Source organism: Patella vulgata, chromosome 7 (assembly GCF_932274485.2).
Source record: "Patella vulgata chromosome 7, xgPatVulg1.2, whole genome shotgun sequence".
Lineage (NCBI taxonomy): Eukaryota > Metazoa > Mollusca > Gastropoda > Patellidae > Patella > Patella vulgata.
This window is the reverse complement of record NC_065885.2, coordinates 36,181,652-36,203,272: the sequence shown is the minus strand read 5'-3', so window position 1 is coordinate 36,203,272 and position 21,621 is coordinate 36,181,652. Positions and strand designations below refer to the sequence as shown.

The 21,621-nt window shown below is 35.8% G+C and overlaps 1 protein-coding gene across 2 annotated transcripts; it reads right to left on the bottom strand.

Annotated features, from left to right (window-relative positions):
* Positions 1-643: 643 nt before the first annotated feature.
* On the bottom strand, positions 644-18,896 carry LOC126828603 (solute carrier family 35 member E3). 2 transcript variants are annotated; one of them, XM_050558477.2, is made up of 6 exons: positions 18,183-18,896; positions 12,671-12,781; positions 10,480-10,638; positions 9,234-9,316; positions 4,340-4,452; positions 644-3,875 (listed from the first exon to the last, which is right to left on the bottom strand). In XM_050558477.2, the coding sequence occupies exons 1-6, from the start codon at positions 18,567-18,569 to the stop codon at positions 3,799-3,801; spliced, it is 930 nt and encodes a 309-aa protein (XP_050414434.1). In that variant the 5' UTR covers positions 18,570-18,896; the 3' UTR covers positions 644-3,798. The 2 variants fall into 2 exon arrangements, with proteins under 2 accessions (XP_050414434.1, XP_050414433.1); XM_050558476.2 differs by having other exon boundaries at positions 10,471-10,638; positions 18,183-18,886.
* Between the last annotated feature and the right edge of the window lie 2,725 nt (positions 18,897-21,621).

Below are 21,621 nucleotides of genomic sequence, written 5' to 3'. Positions count from 1 at the left end.
AGCCTCACTGTTGGCTTGTTTCAATAGATATAACTGCAAACTAGTGAAGGTAATTAGGTGAGTCAGTGTTACTTTGTGGAAGAATAACGTTGCCAACTTTATTTTAGGTTAAAGGGACTATCCCGATTTCAAGAGAGTCTCAAAAATAAAAGTCGGAGTACGTATAAAATTTAAGCACCAAAATATAGAGGAATGGTGTATTTACCTTCTCTCAAAATTCCAGCTCAAAATATTGAGTCGTTTGGATGTGAACGTCAAAACTGCTTATCCGGACACGTAACCCTTTTAAGATTTCGGGTCAGTTTTTTTCGTTGGTTGACCTGGTAATCGATTCCTGTTCCTCGAGAGGTCTATATAGTGAATGACCCATGTGCTCTACTTGATAACGAAAGGTAAATTTCACCTACACATTATTTTTATAAAATAAAAGTCTGGTTTTATCCACACACCGCATAATACAGCTTGGGACACCGGCCTCCATTTCCAGATGAAGACTGACGGGTTTAAGTTGTTTGAAAACTTATCACAAATATTGAGTTAGTTGCTTGGCCCTTAGCTAGAGGATTTTAAGGGATTTTAACCCAAAATTAAGCAGTTTTATTCTCCAAAAAATATTGGGATTAGCCCTTTAACGAGATATAACATCAATTCCACATTTTTATTTTTACAAGAATATTAATATTAATCCCTCTTATTGGTAGTACCATTGTTTCTATATAGAAAATTACATGGAATGAATAAAAAATATTTAAACATACGCCCACAGCAGCTAAATTGTCCGGGCAGTCAACAAGAGTTGTTGCATATTTTTACTTTTCTCCGTAATGAAACATTTATAATACACTAAAATCTGATTAAGAGTAACAACTCATTAAACATACATTACGCAAGAGCCAAATCTGCCTATTGCAGATCTTTCTTTAGGCCTGAAATGTTATCTAAATTATTAATTAGACAGTAGTTAACTTTTCCAGACCATATTCAACTCTCGATGTCATAGCTAGCCTGTGATATTTAGTGGATTGGAATACATTTTTTTAAAAAATAACTAAATCAATAAATGGATAATCGAGACTTTGATTTTATCGTACCGACTTTAGTAATGTCATGATGATCGAGACTAGCCTAAAATTTAAAAATAATATCTCTGTTCAGATTGGAGCAATTAGACTGAAATTTTCAGCATATTCTATTTATGTTAACTACTATTCAACTATTATAGCGAGAACAGCCAACTCTTTATCTGATCTTCCATAATGCCTCTGAAGTAATTATAAGAAAATCATTGGAATTTGTTTGGCCCATGCTAACATTTAGTATACAAAACATTTAATATCATGGATTTGGCTGTTCAAGTTATCAAAAATCATTGAAAATCAATACACATGTACTTGTTTGTCTCAAGACCTTAAACTCTGTGTATCAACCTACATGTAAAGTCAATCCAAACCATTATGTATAGGCGTAAACATGGTGTATAAATATAAAATCAATCAGATGATAACTATGGTCTCTGAAGCATCCAAAAGATTTTTCAAAGTGATCAAGCAGTAATTATCGGGACTTGGTCAAAATCAATAGGATTCTTCGTCTCATGACCTTAAACATTGTGTATAAATTTAATGTCAATCGGTTATTAACTTTAGCCTCTAGAGAATCCACAAACAATAGTGGACGCGGGACTGGGGCGGCGACAATAAACGACCACATTTCAATATGGGACTATAAAAATTATACTGATATGACTGCATGGATAAACAATAATTACATTCTTATATTAAATCCTCATATTGGTAATACCATTGTTTTTTTAAAATGAAACAGCAGTTGCCATGCAAGATACGCCCACAATTTGCAAAAGATGGATGGGGAACAAGCTAAATAAAAAACATATAATTTTTCGTACAATCAGGGGGCCATAATCCAGAAAGTTAGGGTCTCAAAAGCGTGATCACAAAGAACCGAGATTTTTGGGATACAGAAACATTTTAAGTTTCATCAAAATCGGATCAAAATTGTGACCTCTAGAGGGTCCACAACCTTGAAATTACATACTGGCAGTTTCGGTGCGATTTTCACAAAATTCAAACTCAACCATCATTATGGTGTAACAGTGATACAGTCAAACGTTTTTTTTAAGTTGGATAAAAATTTGTGACCTCTGGCCCTAGAGCAACCACAAGCAAAAAAACAAATTTTTCGTTCAATCAGGGACCATAATCCAGGAAGTTATGGTTCCATATACACGAATATCGAAATAACTGAAAGCTTTGGGTTTCAAATTTCAGCAAAACTGGATAAAAATTGTGAACTCGGAGTGTCCACAAGCAAAAAACATGATTTTTCGTACAAGCAAGGGCCATAATCCATGAAGTTACCAATATCGAAAGAAAGAGATATTTTGGAGATAAACTTATATTTCAAGTTTCCTCAAAATCGGATAAAAATGTGACCTCTAGAGTGTCCACCAACAAATTGTGGACGGAAGGACGACCATGCATCTAAACAGAAAAACAGGGGCAGTGACAATATAAGTCCATATGAAAATGTTGGCGTATAAAAATACATGGGATAATCAAAAATATTCATATACAAAAAGAGAAAATATCATATGAAATATTTCATAATAAATATACATTAAACAACATTTTTAAATAAAACCAATATAATCTATAAAAACAAATTAGCTATATTAATAACGATTTATACAACAATTAGCTAAGCTTCAAATAAAACAAATGATTTTATGGAAATATGACATATCACATCATTTTAAATTTAGTGAAATATATTTCCCTGTCACCACCTGCAAAGTTTCAAGAAAACATTTTCACCAGTATAGTGACTAGTAGTTTATGAGATTTAAGTGACAAGAGGGATAAATCAATGAAAAATTAATGCACAATCCCTGAAGTTTTTAACAAAAATCTAAAATATCTGTCCTGTAGTGTTTACAATAATTATCCATTGATGGATGGACAGATGGTTGATGACATTATACTACTATGATATGCGAGTATAAAATAAATAATAAGGGACTGAAAAATAGTGTAGGACATGAATATACAGGCGAAATAGAATCAATGCTTTAGCTTTTGCCTACGCATGAGTAGCAGTGAATGATATTACTTTATTTTATTCCACTAACCTCATAGAATTGAAAATTCGAGATAAATTGTACAATGTCATTACTTTTAATTTCAAATGTCCTCTGTGTGTTCTCTTATGCCTTTCTTTAAGTAAAAACACAACCAAATAAAACAAAAAAAATTTGCATAATTGATTTTACATTCCAGTTCAACATAAACAGGCAAAATCTGCCTATTGCAGGTCTTTCTTTAGGCTTTAAATGTTATATAAATTATTAATCACACATTAATTAACTTACTAAGACTATAATCAATGCTCGATGCCATTGGATGTCTCCGATATTAATTGTATCGCGGATAGCTACGTTCAGTGTGATGTAATTTGACTAAAATTTTCAACATTTTCAACATATTTAATTTTCATAATCTATTTTTGAATTATTTACAGCGAGAACTGTCGACTCTTTATCTAATCTTACCTAATACTGCTTTAATATTTCTTTCATTACAAATAGAATCAAAACAATCAAATTTATCAGATTAGTTCAACAGACACTATGAAGATCCAACTGTGGGATAAGACCTGATGATGGAAGAATTTAATTTCAAATTCTGACTGTAATTCCAAACTTATTGTATAAAATATACCTAATTAATATGCCTTCTGGCAAGATACAAAATATACCAGATTATATAGATAATATATGTATTATGTTTTATTCTGTGAAATCGGTAATGCACTGGTTTTTGATTCTTGGATCTTGAAATGAGTATACAACAGAACACCTGAAATGTATGAAAAGAACATTTGAATTAAACAAATTTCAAAATTTTTAATACAACATGATACCACGATTTCATTGAAATGCAAAATGAAATGGGGTATAACATCCTACTTTTCTGCACCGACTAATGAAATGCACGGATGTGATAGTGAAATCTTTATTTCAAGTTGTTTAAACATCTCAAGCAAGATATTGTGTAATATATTCACAACATTTTTCCAAAGCTCTTGTGCAATATTAATATATGACTAATTAATATCTTGCTATGAACCTATAAATCACACATACAAAAGAAACCCAATTAAATATAAATTAATCAAAATAATACATATCACTGTTGATTTGATAATGTCTTAACAAGCACAATGGTTTGAAACTGTTGTTTGGAACCTAGGGAACTCTTTAGCGTCTACAATATTAAGCCCCCCCCCCCCCAACAGTTATTTTAAATTGAATAAAGCTTACCTGAAAATGTAATTATAACACCTACGCCCTGTAAAAGATTTAGAGGGTCGTGAAAAAGAAAATAACCTGCAAGTAGTGTTAAACAAAATTTCATATGTCCCACCATATTATATCTGAACAGTAAATTAAGGAAATAATCACAGATGTATTTAATACAATTCAACATAGGTAAATTACTTTCACGGATAATTCTGCCTATGTTTCTTATTTTCTTACATAATTCTACATGTTAATCATAACTACATGTAGTTAAATGGAGTTCTTACCAGGAAAAATCAAATAATATCAGGATTATCCAATCATAATTCCAACATTACATTCCATTATTAATACATCTCCATGGTACAATAGCTCACATTGACATAGTCTGGTTAAAATCTGTCCTTTTGAAAGCATCTTATGACTTGCTTTTGGTTTTATAAGCTAACTATTTAAAGATACCTTCCCCCATACAAACTGGGTGATTTGATGATATACCGTATTCAGACTAAAAACATATTCAACTTTAGTCTCTATCATCCAGAATAATAGGTCATCGGCTAGATTATCCGGTCTTTTACATTATCATAGACAAAGTCTAAGGGAGGTAACTAGTCCTAAAACAAGATGTTGATGCCCATCAAGAATGCCATTTCAAAAAATTCATTTGACTGCATTGCCAGTTTAATATCTAACACACTTAATTTTTTTATTGTAAAATTTCTCTCTTCATGGGTCATATACATGTTTTTAAATTAATCCTAATTCGTCGTCACGATTCATGTTTGTTTATATTAATGCATGAATTATGGGATTTATTGCGGGGAAAAAGGTACAACTTACTTGACTTGACCAAGGATACTGGAAAATCAACCACATTAAAAACCAAACTCCCGGGTTACGCATGGGCAATGGACTTTTCGTCAAATATTGACAATGATCCCAGACCCTCCGTACATAGAAGACTAGGAGGTTCTAGGTGAACCAGATTAGTTCAAACTATCAAAATTAATTTATCAAAATATTTCTGCAAATTCTTCTCAAAACAATGTAACCCTTGCTATAAAAATCTAATAAAATTTAAAAGAAGTCCTGTTTGTGTCATGTGACTTGGCCGACACAGTACTCCCAGCAATGGGTGTGAAGCCGGTGGAGAATTCATTGCACATACAAGACGATGTTGGCTTTAATATCAATTGCTGTCCATTTATCATAAATATCGAAGCCTATTAAATGCTCTATTATCCACTGTCCATGCCTTTCTCCATGGTTTTTATCTCAGAAACTGTTGTATGTTACTTTAAGCTCAGCATCAAGTTTATCAACAGATACATAAAGTGTTCACTAATGCTTAGAGATCTTCGTATGCAGCCTTTGACATGACCCAAGCAGACATCCCTAATCGTCAGGTTGTCAGTTAGGGAAACCCTTACTTTTTAGGGTTTCACACTGCGTAGCTTGTGCTTGTGTGAAACACTATTGTTTTTGTTAAGATTATTATTTTTATTATTATTATTCAAATTCCATTTTGATTAGATCTCAGCAACTGCTTGTGGCATCGTTTCGATTTCTTCAGTTTTACTGGGAAAGTGGGTGTGACTTAGAGGATAAAACTATTTTGAACGTTCTGCGACAATGCGAGATGTCCGAAATCACCGAAGTTAGCGTTTTTAAAAATATTGCAGTAATTTTAACAATAATCGTTGGATTTTAACTTTCAATACATTTTGGCATAGCCGGAGACCGGGCACATAGCTACGCTACTTTTGATTTTTCATTTTCGGCAAATCTTCGCGGATATTAGGCGCCAAATTTATAAAATTTAAATTTTTACAAAAAACTTTTTTATTTATGAATATTTTTTAGTCATGTTTTACACAGAATTAAAGAGTCATCTGACTTGAGCAAAAATGTGAATTTATTTTCCTTGGCCGCCATTGGCTAATTCATTTTTTCAGTCCTAGATTAATTATTTATTGTTCGATTTGTATAAAACAAAGTTCATATGCTCTGTTGTCTCAATTGTCATTTTTTTGTTACCGATAGAGTTATCTGTCGGCACCGGAAGTGGCGTAATTTTACCAAAAACTACAATTTTGACAGTTAGGTACCATATTTCTACGTAACTTTTATAAACTTGTAGCTATAATCCATACGAAGAAAATATAGGCCCCTATGTTAAAATTAGTTTGTATACTATTCAAAAAAAGTAGGGGATATTTGATTTTGGGGGCATAATACTAAAATATGCAAATGACTACGAAAAAAGTCACTATAGAACCTAACAGAAGAAACATTTCCAGTTACATGTGATGCCCAAACGCACCAATAGCTACCGCATGGAATGCAGGTGATGCTTGGGATCATCATGGGGGTCCAACCCAAGATTTGCACGACCCTGACTTTGAATGTTACAGTCATTGTGGCATTGAATTCCAGGGTGGAAACATTAGTTTAATTGTTTTAGTGACCAGAAAACAAATTTTGATATGCGTCGGCTTACCCAAAATGAAAGGTTACGTGCCCTTGGCATGCTACAGATCGGCACAACACAGGCGGTTGTGGCGCGGACGATGAATGTTTCTCAGTCTGTCATAAGCAGGCTATGGTCCAGATACCGTGATACACAATCTGTACAGGACAGACCACGCTCAGGTCGACCAAGGGCGACAACTCAAGCCCAGGATCGATTTATCCGTACCTTGGCCTTGAGAAATCGTGTCATCACAGCAAATCAGATCAGCGCTCGTCTTCAAACAGACACTGGTGTGAGAGTGAGTGGCCAGACGATTCGGAATCGATTGCATAGGGGTCACCTTCGCGCCCGACGTCCTCGCGTGATCCCTTGTTTGAGAGATCATCACATTCAGGCAAGACGTCGTTGGTGTAGGGATCGTCAACACTGGGATAATCGACGCTGGAGCAATGTGATGTTTTCAGATGAGTCAAGGTTCACTGTTGATTTTTTGGACAGACGTAGGAGGGTGTGGCGTCGTCGAAACGAGCGCTTCCAAGACGTTAACGTCATCAGACATGATCGATTTGGGGGTGGTTCTGTTATGGTGTGGGGAGGCATCACTGTTGCTGGAAGAACGGCTTTACATGTTGTTGCAGGGCGTGTTACAGGCCAGTACTACCGGGACAACATCTTGGCAGTCCATGTTGTGCCGTTCGCACGACGTCATGGCCGCCGTTTCATCTTCCAGGATGACAACGCAAGATGTCACAGGGCCAGGATCGTTACAGGTTACCTCCAACAACAGAACATCACCACATTACCTTGGCCAGCACTGAGTCCCGACCTCTCCCCCATCGAGCATGTCTGGGACATGCTTGGACAGAGGTTACGTCAACGTCAACAACGTCCTGCCAATGTCCAAGAACTTGCTGCTGCGTTGCAACAGGAATGGGACAATCTGGACCAAAATGACCTTAGACGTCTCATTAGGAGTATGCCACGTCGGATCAATGCTTGTTTGGCAAACAGAGGAGGATTTACCCGTTACTGACTTGGTTGTGATGCTGTGGTAACTTTGCTGTTTGACCCCGGGTATCATTTTACCCTTATAATGGTCAGTCTGTGCCTTACTTAGTCTAACGATCATTTGGAATAAATTGATGAATGTGAACTTCATTTCATTTTGTCATTTGTTTCTTCGTCAGTTTCATTAGGTGACTTTAATAACACTTAAAAATCAAATATCCCCTACTTTTTTTGAATAGTATAATATAAGCAGTTGCCTAGAAATGGGCAATTTTGCATAAGTCACTGTTTTCGTTATTTTACCTTTAAAATAGTCAATAATTATTGGATTTTCATAAAAGTGACACCATTTGATTCAAAAAGCAAGTATGCGTTATATCAAATTGATTACAATTTAAAATTGACACCGGAAGTGACGCCATTTTTGTCAAAAAATGCATTTTTAACGTTTGAAATTAATATTTTTTTCAACCAAGAATTATTTAATATATATTAATATTTTTAACTTTTGGTTTAAATTAACATATTAATAAAATTCATACCGTCATATAGATATCATAAAAGTGTTTCTAACTTGTTCGGTTGCGGAGAAATAGGCGGTTTTCTACAAGTCACTTTTTAAGGTTTTTGGTCCATAAAAGTGTCAATTATTATTCGATTTTCATAAAATTTTACCATGTGATGCCCAATGTCATAGACGATGTTATAAACTAATTTAAGATTTTTAGTATCACCGGAAGTAATGTCATTTTGGCAACAACTGTAATTTTAGCCTTCAAAACAGATATTTTATTCAAATGAATCTGATTTGTAATGTTTTTAAAATTATGATATTTGATTCCAATCAACACATAGAATGAACCCATACGATCATACAGATACCAAAAAATGGTTTCTAACTTGTACGGTTGCAGAGAAATAGACGATTTTCTACAAGTCACTTTTCAAGGTTTTTGGTCTATAAAGGTGGCAATTATTATTTGATTTACATAAAATATCCACCATGTGACGATGCTATTTCTGATTTCATAAACCAATTTAACATTTTCATTTAACAGGATCACTGACATGTAACAAATGTATAAAATGAATTGATTGCTAGATTTGGTTGATTCTCCGTCCATTTTATTTCATGTGTGCAATGCTTATGTGGAAACCTGTGTAAGGGTTTCATTGCTACCGGAAGTGACATAAGTTCAAGGGCAACGTGGCACAGATGAAACCCGTCATTACTGCTTCGCAGTTCTTGTTTGTCCTGTATTTGTTCCATGGGTGCTTTTCAGGGAATCCAGTATTTTACTAGTAAGATTGGATGTTTCTACACCAAAATTGCCATACTTTTATTGGAAATAACCACCTGATAAATACTTTTGTGGGAAAGTAGCTGTAAACCTAAAAGATATAAGCTTTTTTTTTTGTATTAAAGGATACGTAACAGGCGATGTGCTTCCTATTAACCAGAATATTGTCAGATTTACTGAAAAGGCCACAATACCTGACAACAATACAACACACTAAAAAATAAAAATAATTTCAAGTTATATCAATGAAAATTTGGATTAAAAACAAAACTGGTCTACCAATCCAAGTAGCTAGGTTATACTAAGGTTTTTTGGTTTTTTTCAGTTCAAGGATTGAAAAATCAAAAACAATAAGTAGTTGGGGTTTTTTTCCATAATAATACTTTGAGAAGACTTTTGGAAAATAATTGATTTTATGTTCCTGTGTTCAGTCAAAAATGAAAATTAAAATCGTTCTTTCTTCAGAAGCTAAAAAGAGATTCCAAGTTGCAGTAATTGAAATTATGTTTTTTCTAAGTAATAGATATCAAGTGGATTAAAATGCATAGGTAATAATATAAGGTTTTACAACACCAGATCATTTCTTGCAGATTTTGTCATAAGATTCATAGATAGGTCTATGTCACCAAATTTGCAAAAAGAGGAAGTTCCTCAGCATTTTCTGGTGTGGTTTCACCTTTATCAGTAGTGCAGAAAGGAGGGCATGCATAGCAAAGAACAACGTCTAGTCATAAACTAATTGAAATAAGAGTAGGCCATACCGATACGGACCAGTGTCGTCAGATCTACAGCTTGAACAGCTTTTTTTTGTGAAGCAAGACAAACTTAGTGGGCATGGCTGGATTCACAAACGAGTCAAAAAAGACAGTGCTAGGAATAAGGTCTATTGGCTACTGCATAGACTACTTGTTGCTTATTATACTTTTTTTAGTATATAATATAAACTCTCTGTACATTTTATTATCATTTGCTTTGATCCCATGCCTTTTGCCAAAACCATGGCATTATTTACCACTATGTCATATTTTTGTGGTGGAAAAGTACAATGATCCTAAAGAACAGGCAAGTAAAAATTTGTTGGCCAAACAGAGTTGATGTGCAGAGAAAAAGAAAGAGACAAACAATGAAATCTGTGTTTCCACCTTGCTACATATATCTACTGACAGAGAACTGGTTTCAGTTATTTGTCCTTTAATAATCACTAATATGAATAGGAATGTACAGGTAACAGACTTTAGGCATAATACTAAGCCTCAGATTAATGTTAGTTTTGAAAAGATTTTCCATTTTATAAGCATTTGCGGAAAAGAATTGTTTGTAAAGGTAACTAATAAATCAAAATATTAGTAAACTAAAACAATACGTACAGTACTTACAAGTGTTGACAACGACCAGTTATATAAAATTCCATGGAAGCGAAATACTGGTTCAAAAAAAGGAATGACAATCATTAACAACAGTGCTGAAAGGGGTGCTTGACAATATAATAACTGCATAGAATTAACTTGAAGTTCATTTTGTTTTGTTCCAACCCACTGTAAAAGAAAAAAAAAATTGATGGCATTAACTTCACTCAATACATTTTAAGAATTCACTTGATATTATTACTTCCGAGATTAGTAGATTATTCTGTAATACACACCAGATTAACAATTTATACTATTACCACTGAGATTAGTACAACACCTGATTTTAATACTGATGAGATAGTAGATTATTGTACAATACACATTAAATTAACAAGTGATTTTATTACTGCTGAGAGGGGGTTGGATGGCCGAATGGTTAGCATGTGTGCGCTGCTGTATCATAAGGTCTGTTATCGAGTCAACTGGCATGGTTTCAATTCCCCAGTTGTACGTGACAAGGAGTAGGGTCGCCTGTCCAATCTTGTGGGTTTTCTACGGGTCCTCCGGTTTCCTCCCACTGCTAAAGACCCCTACGCGCAAGCGAATTATTGAAATAAAACTGAACCATGTTAGTTCTGAGTTTGTGTCGAGTGGTCATATATTGTCGTCGCCCCTGTCCGTCCACAATTAGTTTGTGGACTTACTACAGGTCACAATTCTTATCCGATATTGACGAAACTGGAAATATAGGTTTATCAACAAAAGATCTTGGTTCCCTTCGATATTGGCATGTATCATGGATTATGGACCCTGAATGTACAAAAAATCACATTTTTATCTTGTGATGAAACTTGAAATGTATGTTTATAACCAAAAGATCTTGGTTCGATATTTGCGCATATCGGATCAGAACTTCCAGAATTATGGCCCCTGATTGTATGAAAAATCGCGTTTTTAGCTTGTGGTCCCTCTAGAGGTCACAATAATAATCCGGTTAAAAAAAACAACATTTGAATATATCACTGTTACGCCGTCATGATGGTTGAATTCGAATTTCGTGAAAATCAGACCGAAACTGCCTGACAAAATGGCCGTCCTTTGTACGCAAATAGTGTAAAAATATGGTATATCAAGGTTGTGGCCTCTCTAGAGGTCACAATTTTTATCTGATTTTGGTGAAACTTGAAATACATGTTTATAACCCAAAGATCTTGGATCCTTTCGATATTCGCGCATATCAGATCATAACTTCCTGAATTATGGCCCTTGATTGTACGGAAAATCGTGCTTTTAGCTTGTGGTCTCTCTAGGGGTCACAATTTTTATCCAATTTAAAAAAACGTTTGAATATATCACCGTTAGGTTGAGTTCGAAAATCGGACCAAAACTGCCAGACAAAATAGCCGCCCCTCTATGGATCACAATTTTGATCTGATTTTGATGAAAGTTTAAAATTATGTTTATATCACAAAGATCCTTTCGATAATTGTGCATATGCGAACGTTACTGCCTGGATAATGGCCCCTGATTGTACGAAAAATTGCATTTTTAGCTCGTGGACCTGTTAGAAGTCACAATTTGTATTTAATTTTAAAAAAAAAAGTTTAAATATATCACTATTACACATCAATGAAAGTCGAGTTCAAATTTCGTAAAAATCTGACCCAAACTGCTGGACAAAATGACCACTCCTTGTACGGAAATAGTGTAAAAGTATGTAATACCAAGGTTGTGAACACTCTTTAAGTCACAATTTTTATCTGATTTTGATGAAACTTAAATTGTATGATTATAATCCAAAGATCTTGGTTCCTTTCGCTGAAGACCCTCTAGAGGTCATAATTTTTATCTCATTTTAAAAAGAGTTTAAATGTATCACAGTTACACCCTATTGACGGTTGATTTCGAAAATTTGACAGAAACTGCCTGACAAAATGGCGGCTCCTTGTATGCAAATAGTATAAAAGTATGTAATACCAAGGTTGTGGAGTCTCTAGAATTCACAATTTTTTTCCGATTTTCATGAAACTTAAAATATATCTTTATATCCGAAATATCTCAGTCCATTTCGACATTCACGCATTTGAGACCATAACTTCCCGGATTATGGCCTCTGTACGAAAAATCACTTTTTTTTTTAGCTTGTTCTCACTTCTCTATCCATCTCTTGCAAAATATGGGCGTATCTTGCATGGCAACCACTGATACAGATACTTACCACTTGATAGATTGAAGTAACCAGAACTCCAATGGAAGCATAGATAATTCCTAATGTATTAAACTTTACATCATTATAAGAATTGAAAATCACGCCTACAGTAATAGGAATCTGAAAAAAAAAGTTGAAGAAATAAGACTTGAAAATAAGTACAGAATGTCTTGAAGATTATGGAAGCTTGGTGGTAGGAGTAATTGTTCATTAAATACCAGTAAATTTATTCAAGCTGTATTTTTATCAAAATTGCTAGTGCATTAGTCATGTGCAACCCCCTACTTATGGTTATATCCTGTTAGTCTGGAGGCTCAGTGCGGCCGGGGGGGGGTGTCCATCAAATGGGCACAAAACCAGACCCAACTTTTCTAGAGTAAAATTTTGTGTAGAATACGATGCCGAGTGGTAATCAGTCCGCCGTTGGGGCGTTTTCGAGATATTCGTGGTGAAAGGTCAAATGAGTTCATTTGTATTGAAAGTGAATGCGCAGTTATTCTTGTATTATGAAAAGAAGCTGAAAATGATCGAAAGTAGTCACACTTTCAATAAAAATGTAAAATTGCTAAATTCACCTTTAGTCTTAGTGACCTTGGGGGTCAAATGTGAAATTTGCCGTTTTTGCACTAGGAAGATTTAAAGCAATAAAATGTTAACGTAAAATATAAAGATAGGTTGCCAGGCAACAAAACATACGCATACAGCAGCTAAATCGTCCGAGCAGTTGACAAGGGTTGTCACATATTTATTTTTTTGTAGGTAATTAGGGGAATTTAATAGACAATTTCATACAGATAACATTATAATTTTAGGGGTTTGAGGGTTCACAAGGGTCTTAAAAACTAAAACAAGGGCCATAACTCTGGAAGTAATCTACAGAAATTGTTGAAATTCAACAGGCTTTTTCGTTTTACTAATTCAAATAATGCATATAAATTTCATACAGATCGGATGATAACTTTTGTCGTTCGAACATTCACAAAGTTCAGCAAAGTAAATCAAGGGCCATAACTCTAGACATAATTGACGGAAATTGCTGACATTCAATAGGCTTCTTCATTTCACTAATTTAAATGATGCATATGAATTTCATACAGATTAGGTGATAACTTTTGTCGTTCAAGCGTTCACAAGATTCAACAAAGTTAAACAAGGGTCATAACTCTAGATGTAATTAACGGAAATTTGCTGAAACTCAATAGGCTTGTTCGTTTTACTGATTTAAAGGAGCTAAATCGCTAATATTTGTGATGAAGAAATTGACACAAATGGGTCGCAACGCATACAATAATATGAATGTATATAAATTGATTTACATTCAACCGTTTCTGTAATTCCTAATCAGTTTGGTTCGGCGAAATACGCCAGTATTCTCAATCGAATTTCAATCTCTAGCGACTGGTTATTCCAGCCTACGCCGAGAGTATTTATTGGGCATGCTCTCCAGATAAGAATATAGCGTCACCGTTTGACATGACTTGTGGAATATGCCTAGCCTCGTTTTTCAAGTCCCTTATTACAAATAGCGCTGAAACGTATTATGGTACACGATTCTTGTACCAATTGTAAAATGTTTATTTTGTCTTAAATATTGGATATCAGAAGGCCATCTTTATGATCTTTTCCCGGTAAGATCACCACATCAATGTTGATTTAAACCGACAAATAAATTGTGTTTTCAATGTCGAAGATTTTGGATGATATTGAGTTAGAGACTTGGCTAATTTAAATGATGCATATAAATTTCATACAGATCGGATTATAGCTTTTGTCGTTAGAGCGTTCACAAGGTGCAACAAAGTGAAACAAGGGCCATAACTCCGGAAGTTATTGAAATTAAATAGGCTTCTTCACCTCACTAGTGCAAACAACATATATCAATTTCAAAACAATCAGATGATAAATGTAGTCTGTAGAGTGTTCACAAGAAATTGTGGACGACAGACAGACCGACGGCAATATACGACCACTTTTCCATGTGGGCTTATAAAAACTAAAATTTATCTTTAGGGGGTCTTAGCACCAAACTTTTACTTTGAAACGTCGAAAATGATCTTGCATAACAGAACCAAAACGCTTCGGAAACTGTTTCAAAAATACGTAAAAACTGTTAAATCAAAATCTCTCCGAATTAGTTTTACAACGAATGCTGTACATAATGATACTAGTTGTCTGAAAAAAACCAATTGAATAGTTTCATGGATGGACTCCAGCCTGCAGGCCGCGTGTGTCACAAAGCCTTCCAAAATTTTCCCAGCTAACATTTACCAATTGATACGACATATATATCCTTTGAACTACTATGTACAATGCATTCGTCGGTTTTATCTGCATCCAAGTTCCGGCGAAACTCATAAAAACTAATAAAAAATTTGCAAACTTTTAATCTCGTCGTCAGATACGTGTTTTTCTGTCACAGATTAACGTCAGTTTTCCTAGAATGGGATCCACGCGGCCTGCAGGCTCGAGTCCAACACTGAAACTATTCAATTGTTTTTCAGATAACTAGTATACGATGGCTGATTTAGGACACACAAAAAAAAAATATCTCGAGCACTCGAGATACTAAGTCAAGCGCTTGAGATACTAAGTTGAGTTCTCGAGATAATTAACTCGAGCGCTCGAGATAATAAAATCGAACATGGGTCAACCAATGTTTTAATCTGTATAATTTTGTGCATTATTTAATGATAAACTTTCAGAATAAGGCTGACCTTAAAAATATCTTTGTTTCGCCTAACGCGACCGACTTACTAAAACCACCCCCGACTTAAATTATTTTATTGCACTTTTCCACGATCTTTTTATTTTATTTTATGTGTCAACCTGAAATATATCATGAGAGTTATTTCCCTTTACTATGGCTATGGTTTGATTCATTATTGAAACTGGTTGATCAAGACGAAAGCGTCATAGGTGTCGCTTCTCAACAAAATGGTTGCAGACGAATACACGTCCATTCCCACGAAATGATTCTTCCTCTATGTCTGTGGTGCGTAGTTTTAAACATGACGACGATATTTTCAATATCCATTTTCGAGAAAAATGAAGGCACAACCCGCACTATCATTAAAAACGTGTTGAAGGAGTTTCACACTTCAAGTTCGTGGCAAATCGTGTGCTAGTCGGGCATCACGAAAAATCCCGATGTCATTGATTTGTTTGCCAATAAAGAAGACGAATGTTTCCACCCGGAAAATTATTAAGCTGTCAAATTAGCTCTTAAGTTTAATAAAAACTTTCAGTTCGTTACTTTTTACGTCAGACCCCAAATTCATTAAACAAAATTAATGAATCTGTAGTATACAGCTAATAAGTTTTCTGTATTGATTTCTCTGACTTTAAAAAGAAATCTGAAAAAAAAACCGACCTACCGACCCTTCTCCTCGATTGTGGGTCGGGTTTGGTGAAACAAAGATATTTTTAAGGTCAGCCTAAAGATATTCATTTGTTCATTTTTACAGCCCATCCAAAGCTGCAGTGACAGAGCGGACCACAACACACACACGTGCGCACACTCCATCCCATGCTCATCACCACCACTAAAGATGACCTCTTTTACTTTTGGTGCATGTCCGACCCCCTGGGACAGAGCCACACCAAATTTTTGTGTGTATTTCTCCTAGAGGGCGCAATTCTTAACAGATCCTTTTGAAGCTTTGCATACCTATTCCTTATACCCTAAGGAAGACCCCTATTGGGTTTTTTTGGTGATTGCCTGTCCCCCAGGATCAGCGCCACACCCATTTTTTTTTTGTGTATCTGAGTGTTGCCTACAGGCCAGGATTCTTAATGGATCGTCTTAGAACTTGGCATATGTATTCCTTATAGCCACGCACAATTTTTGTGTCCACCGTATACAGGCCGCGATTCTTAATGGATCAGCTTGGAACTGGGCATATTATTATGTATTCCTTATGGCATAAGGGCGGCAAGGCTGCAACTATTGATTTTGGGCGCGGGAGGACCAGACATTAGCTTCTAGATAAGAGGAAAAGTCAGTCTCTCCTAGCAAAACTCTGTAACCTCGATATACATAATTATTGATTCGTATAATAACATGCGATGTACTCCCAACTTGGTAGGGGGTAAATATAACTGGAAATATTTAGTGGTGGTGATGAGCATGGGATGGAGTGAGTGTGTGTGTGTTGGGGTCCACTCCGTCACTGCAGCTTTGGATGGGCTGTAAAAACGAACAAATGAATATCTTTATTCTGCAAGTTTATCATTAAATAATGCACAAAATTATACAGATTAAAACATCGGTTGACCTGTGTTCGATTGTATTATCTCGAGCCCACGACTCAGTATCTCAAGCACTAGAATTAATATCTCGAGCGCTTGAGATATTATATTTTTTTGGCGTGTCCTAAAAAAGCCACCGTACTAGTATCATTAACAATTGTTGTGAAAATAAATCGGGGAGATTTCGATTTGACAGTTTTTACGTATTTTTGAAACAGGTTTCAAAGTGTGTTGATTCTGTTATGCAAGATCATTTTCGATGTTCCAAAGTAAAAGTTTGGTGCTAAGACCCCCTAAAGATAAATTTAAATGTTTCTATTATTAATTAAAACAGGTTTCGCTTTAGTTTTTATATTTTACGTTAACATTTTATTGCTTTAAATCCTCCTAGTGCAAAAACAATAAATTTCACCTTTTGACCTCCAGGGTCACTAAGTTTTAAGACTAAAGGTGAATTTAGCAAGTTTACATTTGTATTGAAAGTATGATTACTTTCAATCATTTTAAGCTTCTTTTCATAATACAAGAATGACTGCGCATTAACTTTCAGTGCAAATGAACTTATTTGACCTTTGACCCCGAATATCTCGAAAACGACCCAACGGCGGACTGATTACCACTCGGCATTGTATTCTATGCAAAATTTAACTCTAGAAAAGTTGGGTCTGGTTTTGAGCCCATTTGAATTTGATGGACACCACCCCCATCGCTGAGCCTCTGGTCCATGTATCTTGATTGGCTGTTGTTCACAACATATATTTAGACCCGCCTTCATAACGTAACTCGATGTCTTTTTAAAATGTCTTGTAAAGTCAGCAATTATCGCATCGATTTAAAAGAGATAGTTTGTACCCGTGTCAGGTTGGATTATGAAATTATGTCAATATCTAGGGGGGTTGGATGGCCGAATGGTTAGCATGTGCGTGCTGTATTATAAGGCCTGTCATTGAGTCATCTGGCGCGGTTTCGAATCCCCGGTTGTACGTGACAAGGAGTAGGGTCGTTTGTTCAACCTCGTGGGTTTTCCCCGGGTCCTCCAGTTTCCTCCCTCTGCTAAAGACCCCTACGCCCAAGTGAATTATTGAAATAAAACTAAACCATATGTTAGTCCCGAAATGACCTAGTTTGTGTCGAGTGGACGTTAAACCTCATTTCTGTCTCTCTCTCTCTGTCAATATCTTTTACCCGGACATACAACTTCTTCTTTGACTTTAATCTTAAAAGTACATTTGTCTGTATTCGTAGATTTTATTTAACAATTTCAATTTCTTACCAATGTTCCAAGAATTTTATAAGAGAATCTTTTGGCATAAAAGTTTGTCTGTATCATTATAATACATGGCGTTGTCATGGCTTTAATTAACTGATAGGTACCAACAGTATTAAAACCTAAAGATAAATTGGTGAACACAACAAACCCACAAAAACTCAAAGCTAGTGGTAACATATCAAGTAATGGTAATGACTTAGGTTGAAATAAATTCAAATGTTTACAAATAACGAGTCCAACGGTCGTCACACAAAAATGAATACAAGTCAGTGATATGTTTGGGAATCCATAATTTGTGTAAATCCATTTGTTCAACACGACAATGAAAATCGAACTGCAGATGTTGAGTACAATACACATGGATAAGTTTGATTTAGAAGGCCCCGGCATTTTAAAGATTGTTAGCTCCCTGTCACTACTGGGCACCAGACCATAGTCTACAAACACAGGCAGAATTTTTCCTTTTGCAAAATAATGACACTGTATATCAGGTTAATAAGATCAACACGTAACCGGAAGTAATTCATTCGGTGTATTTCGATCTTTTTGTGGTAACGGCGTTACTAGCGCCTTCTATCGGAATATAGTCAATAAAATAAAACCAAGTACGAACAATCCAAACCACAAGGCATAAGACAGAATGCGAAGTCCTACAACATATTAACGGTTTATGGTGTCACGAATATCAAACCATAAAGAAAATTTCATTTCCTAATGAATTTAATTAAATTTTATTTTTCTAGCTATTTGATCATTTTAAAAACAAATATCAGTACAGATCTATATACAAAAAAGAAAAATGGATTCTTTTAACTTTGACGTACGAACATAACTCCATGGTACGACGAATTCCGAGTGTCCAGAAAACCGAGACTATAATGAACGGTAACTCTAGCTGGGGGAGTCAACTTTAAGGACGCAGACCACCATTAATTTCCCCATTGACTTCAATGTTAATTCTGGCCTCTTTGCCCACCTCCAACTTTTCCCAAAATTTTCGTTGGGCTGAATGCTTTTCACTACAGACAGAGGAACAAATGGTCATGTCTTTGCACTAAAATTTGTATGAGGTTGACCACCCAAAATTTTGAGATACACAAACTTGAAGAAGTATACTGAAAACATGTAACTAGTTGCCGTACATATCACTGTAGCCAACCTGATAACCCCGTTATCCTTCCGCCTCAAAATCATGAATATTTACCAAAACCTGACAGAAACGGTTAATTCAAACCCTCTTCATCCATTCTAGACCAAAAAATCAACAAAAATGGGCATGCAAAAGGGGAGAAAAGGGACAGAGAGAGAGAATTACTATAAATAGACGAAGAAGTACCGAGATGGTGAAATTTAATGGTGGTCTGCCTCATAGACATACTAATAATATTATTAGTATGTCTATGGTCTGCCTCCTTAGTCCAAATCAAATGGTCACAGATCACTAAATAATGACTTTAATGTTAATTCTCGTCTCTTAGACCGGCTCTAACTTTTTCTCAAATGGAGCAACATGTGGCAACCTCTTGCCCAAAAGCAAGTATGAGGTTCACCATGGAAAACTCGAGATACACAAGCTGGAAGTAGAGACAGATAAACATGCAATTTTTGACCCTACATTTCAACATGACCAGCCTCTCAACTCTTGTATCCTTCCGCCTCAAAATCATGAAAATTCACCAAAACCTGGCAGAAAATATATTTTCAAACCCTTTTCTTCGATTCTACACCAAAAAGTCAACAAAAATCGCCATGCAAAAGGGAGGAAAAGGAAAAGGGAGAGAAAGACTAAAAATAACTTTCGCCCTACATTCGGGGTGACGGCGTAGAAATATTTGGTGACCCGTGTCCAAATAGTCAGTTGAATAAACCCATGGAGGTGTGTATATTGTCAATATATACACCTCTATGCCTCTATGAATAAACCAGTCGATGGCTTATTAAAATTTTGGAATAGTTCGTAATAAATATAAGTTAAAGAAAACAAGGCACTAATTCAAATCGTTTATCATTGTTTTTGTCTATTTTTACTGTTTCCTCATGTTCCAATTTGATTGTTCAAATTAAAACTGTAAGGTGTTATCTGGACGAGGCAATATGAAAATGTCATATACCACATCCCCACATGCCCCCTCCACGGTCATATATAGGGACTCTATTCTTTTCGAGGTGTGGGGGGGGGGGGGGGAGGCCGAAAATATTAGTATCTACTTATGTACATGTATCACTAATTAAGACGGGTGAAGACCTAGACCCCCCCCCCCGGCCCCTGCACCATGCCCCCGGCTCCTTCAGCTATGGCTACTTAAGCATCGCCTAAATACCTTAATTATCTAACTACTTTTGCCCGCAACATCTAGTATTATCGGCCTTCGCCTCAAAAAGAATAGAGTATCCATATATGACCGCAGAAAAGGGGGGCTGGGTAGGAGCGTATGGGGATGAGGTTTTTGACATTCTATGTACCCTGGCCTCGTCCTGTCGATAAAATCAGTCAAATACTTCAGTCGATAAAATTAAGCTCAATATTAAGCAGCGGTGGCAGTTGACTAAGATAATGTAGAGTAGCAAATATTTAAATCATACTCGTAGCCATAGCTGGAGGACCCGGGGCATGGGGTAGGGGCCGGGAGGATTCCCAACTAGTTTCAAGTTCGATTTTACGGGCAAAACTAGTTGGATAATTAAGGTATTCAGGCGATAGTTAAGCCATAACTGAAGGAGCCAGGGGCTCGGGATGGAGGGGGTGGGAGGGCTTCACCTGCAGTCTTAAGTGATACATGCACTTATAAGTATAGATACTAGTATTTTCGCCCCTCCCCCACCTCGAAAAGGATAGAGTCCCTATAATATATGCCATGAACGTAGAAAGGGGATGCGCTGGGGGTGGGGTGGGAGGTGTCTTGTGGGGATGAGAAATTTGACATTTTCATGTGGCCTCGTCCAGTCGATAAAATCAGTCAATTACATGTAGTTCAGTCTATAACATCAGTCGAATAATCCAGTCGCTCAATATTAAGCAACTTAGGCCTATTCCTTGCAAATCATCACAACAGCCAATAGTCGATCAGGCATATGGTACGTCTTCTTCCGAGTCATTAGTACAGCAAAGCAAAACCTCGGCTATACATTCCCAAATTGGTAGTGGGCGGGGGCAGATATAGAAATTGAGCCTTGTTCAGGTGGAACAGAAACGAATAATTCGCAGCTGAAAGTTTAAAGACGTGTAGGCCTAATGCTTTGAATGCACTGGACTTCAATGCTTAGCAAAAATTGTTATTTCAAATTAATACAAAGCCTCTTGCCTCGTTCACATAAACGGCAATGGCCTGTGGATGGATTTCAGAATCTCAATTTACGTAGCATCTCAATTTACGTCTAATGCTAGCTTGTTCACAGCAAAATTACAGATTCAGTAAAAACAACGATGGTGAAATATTTTATT

Coding starts and splice junctions, on each gene's coding strand:
- LOC126828603 (XM_050558476.2), bottom strand. CDS start 18,569: ATGCCGGGGCCTTCTAAATCAAACTTATCCATGTGTATTGTACTCAAC. Junction 10,639..12,670: donor TTACTTCAATCTATCAAGTG/GTAAGTATCTGT, acceptor TTTCTTTTACAG/TGGGTTGGAACAAAACAAAA. Junction 4,453..9,233: donor GGAAGCACATCGCCTGTTAC/GTATCCTTTAAT, acceptor TTTACTGTTCAG/ATATAATATGGTGGGACATA.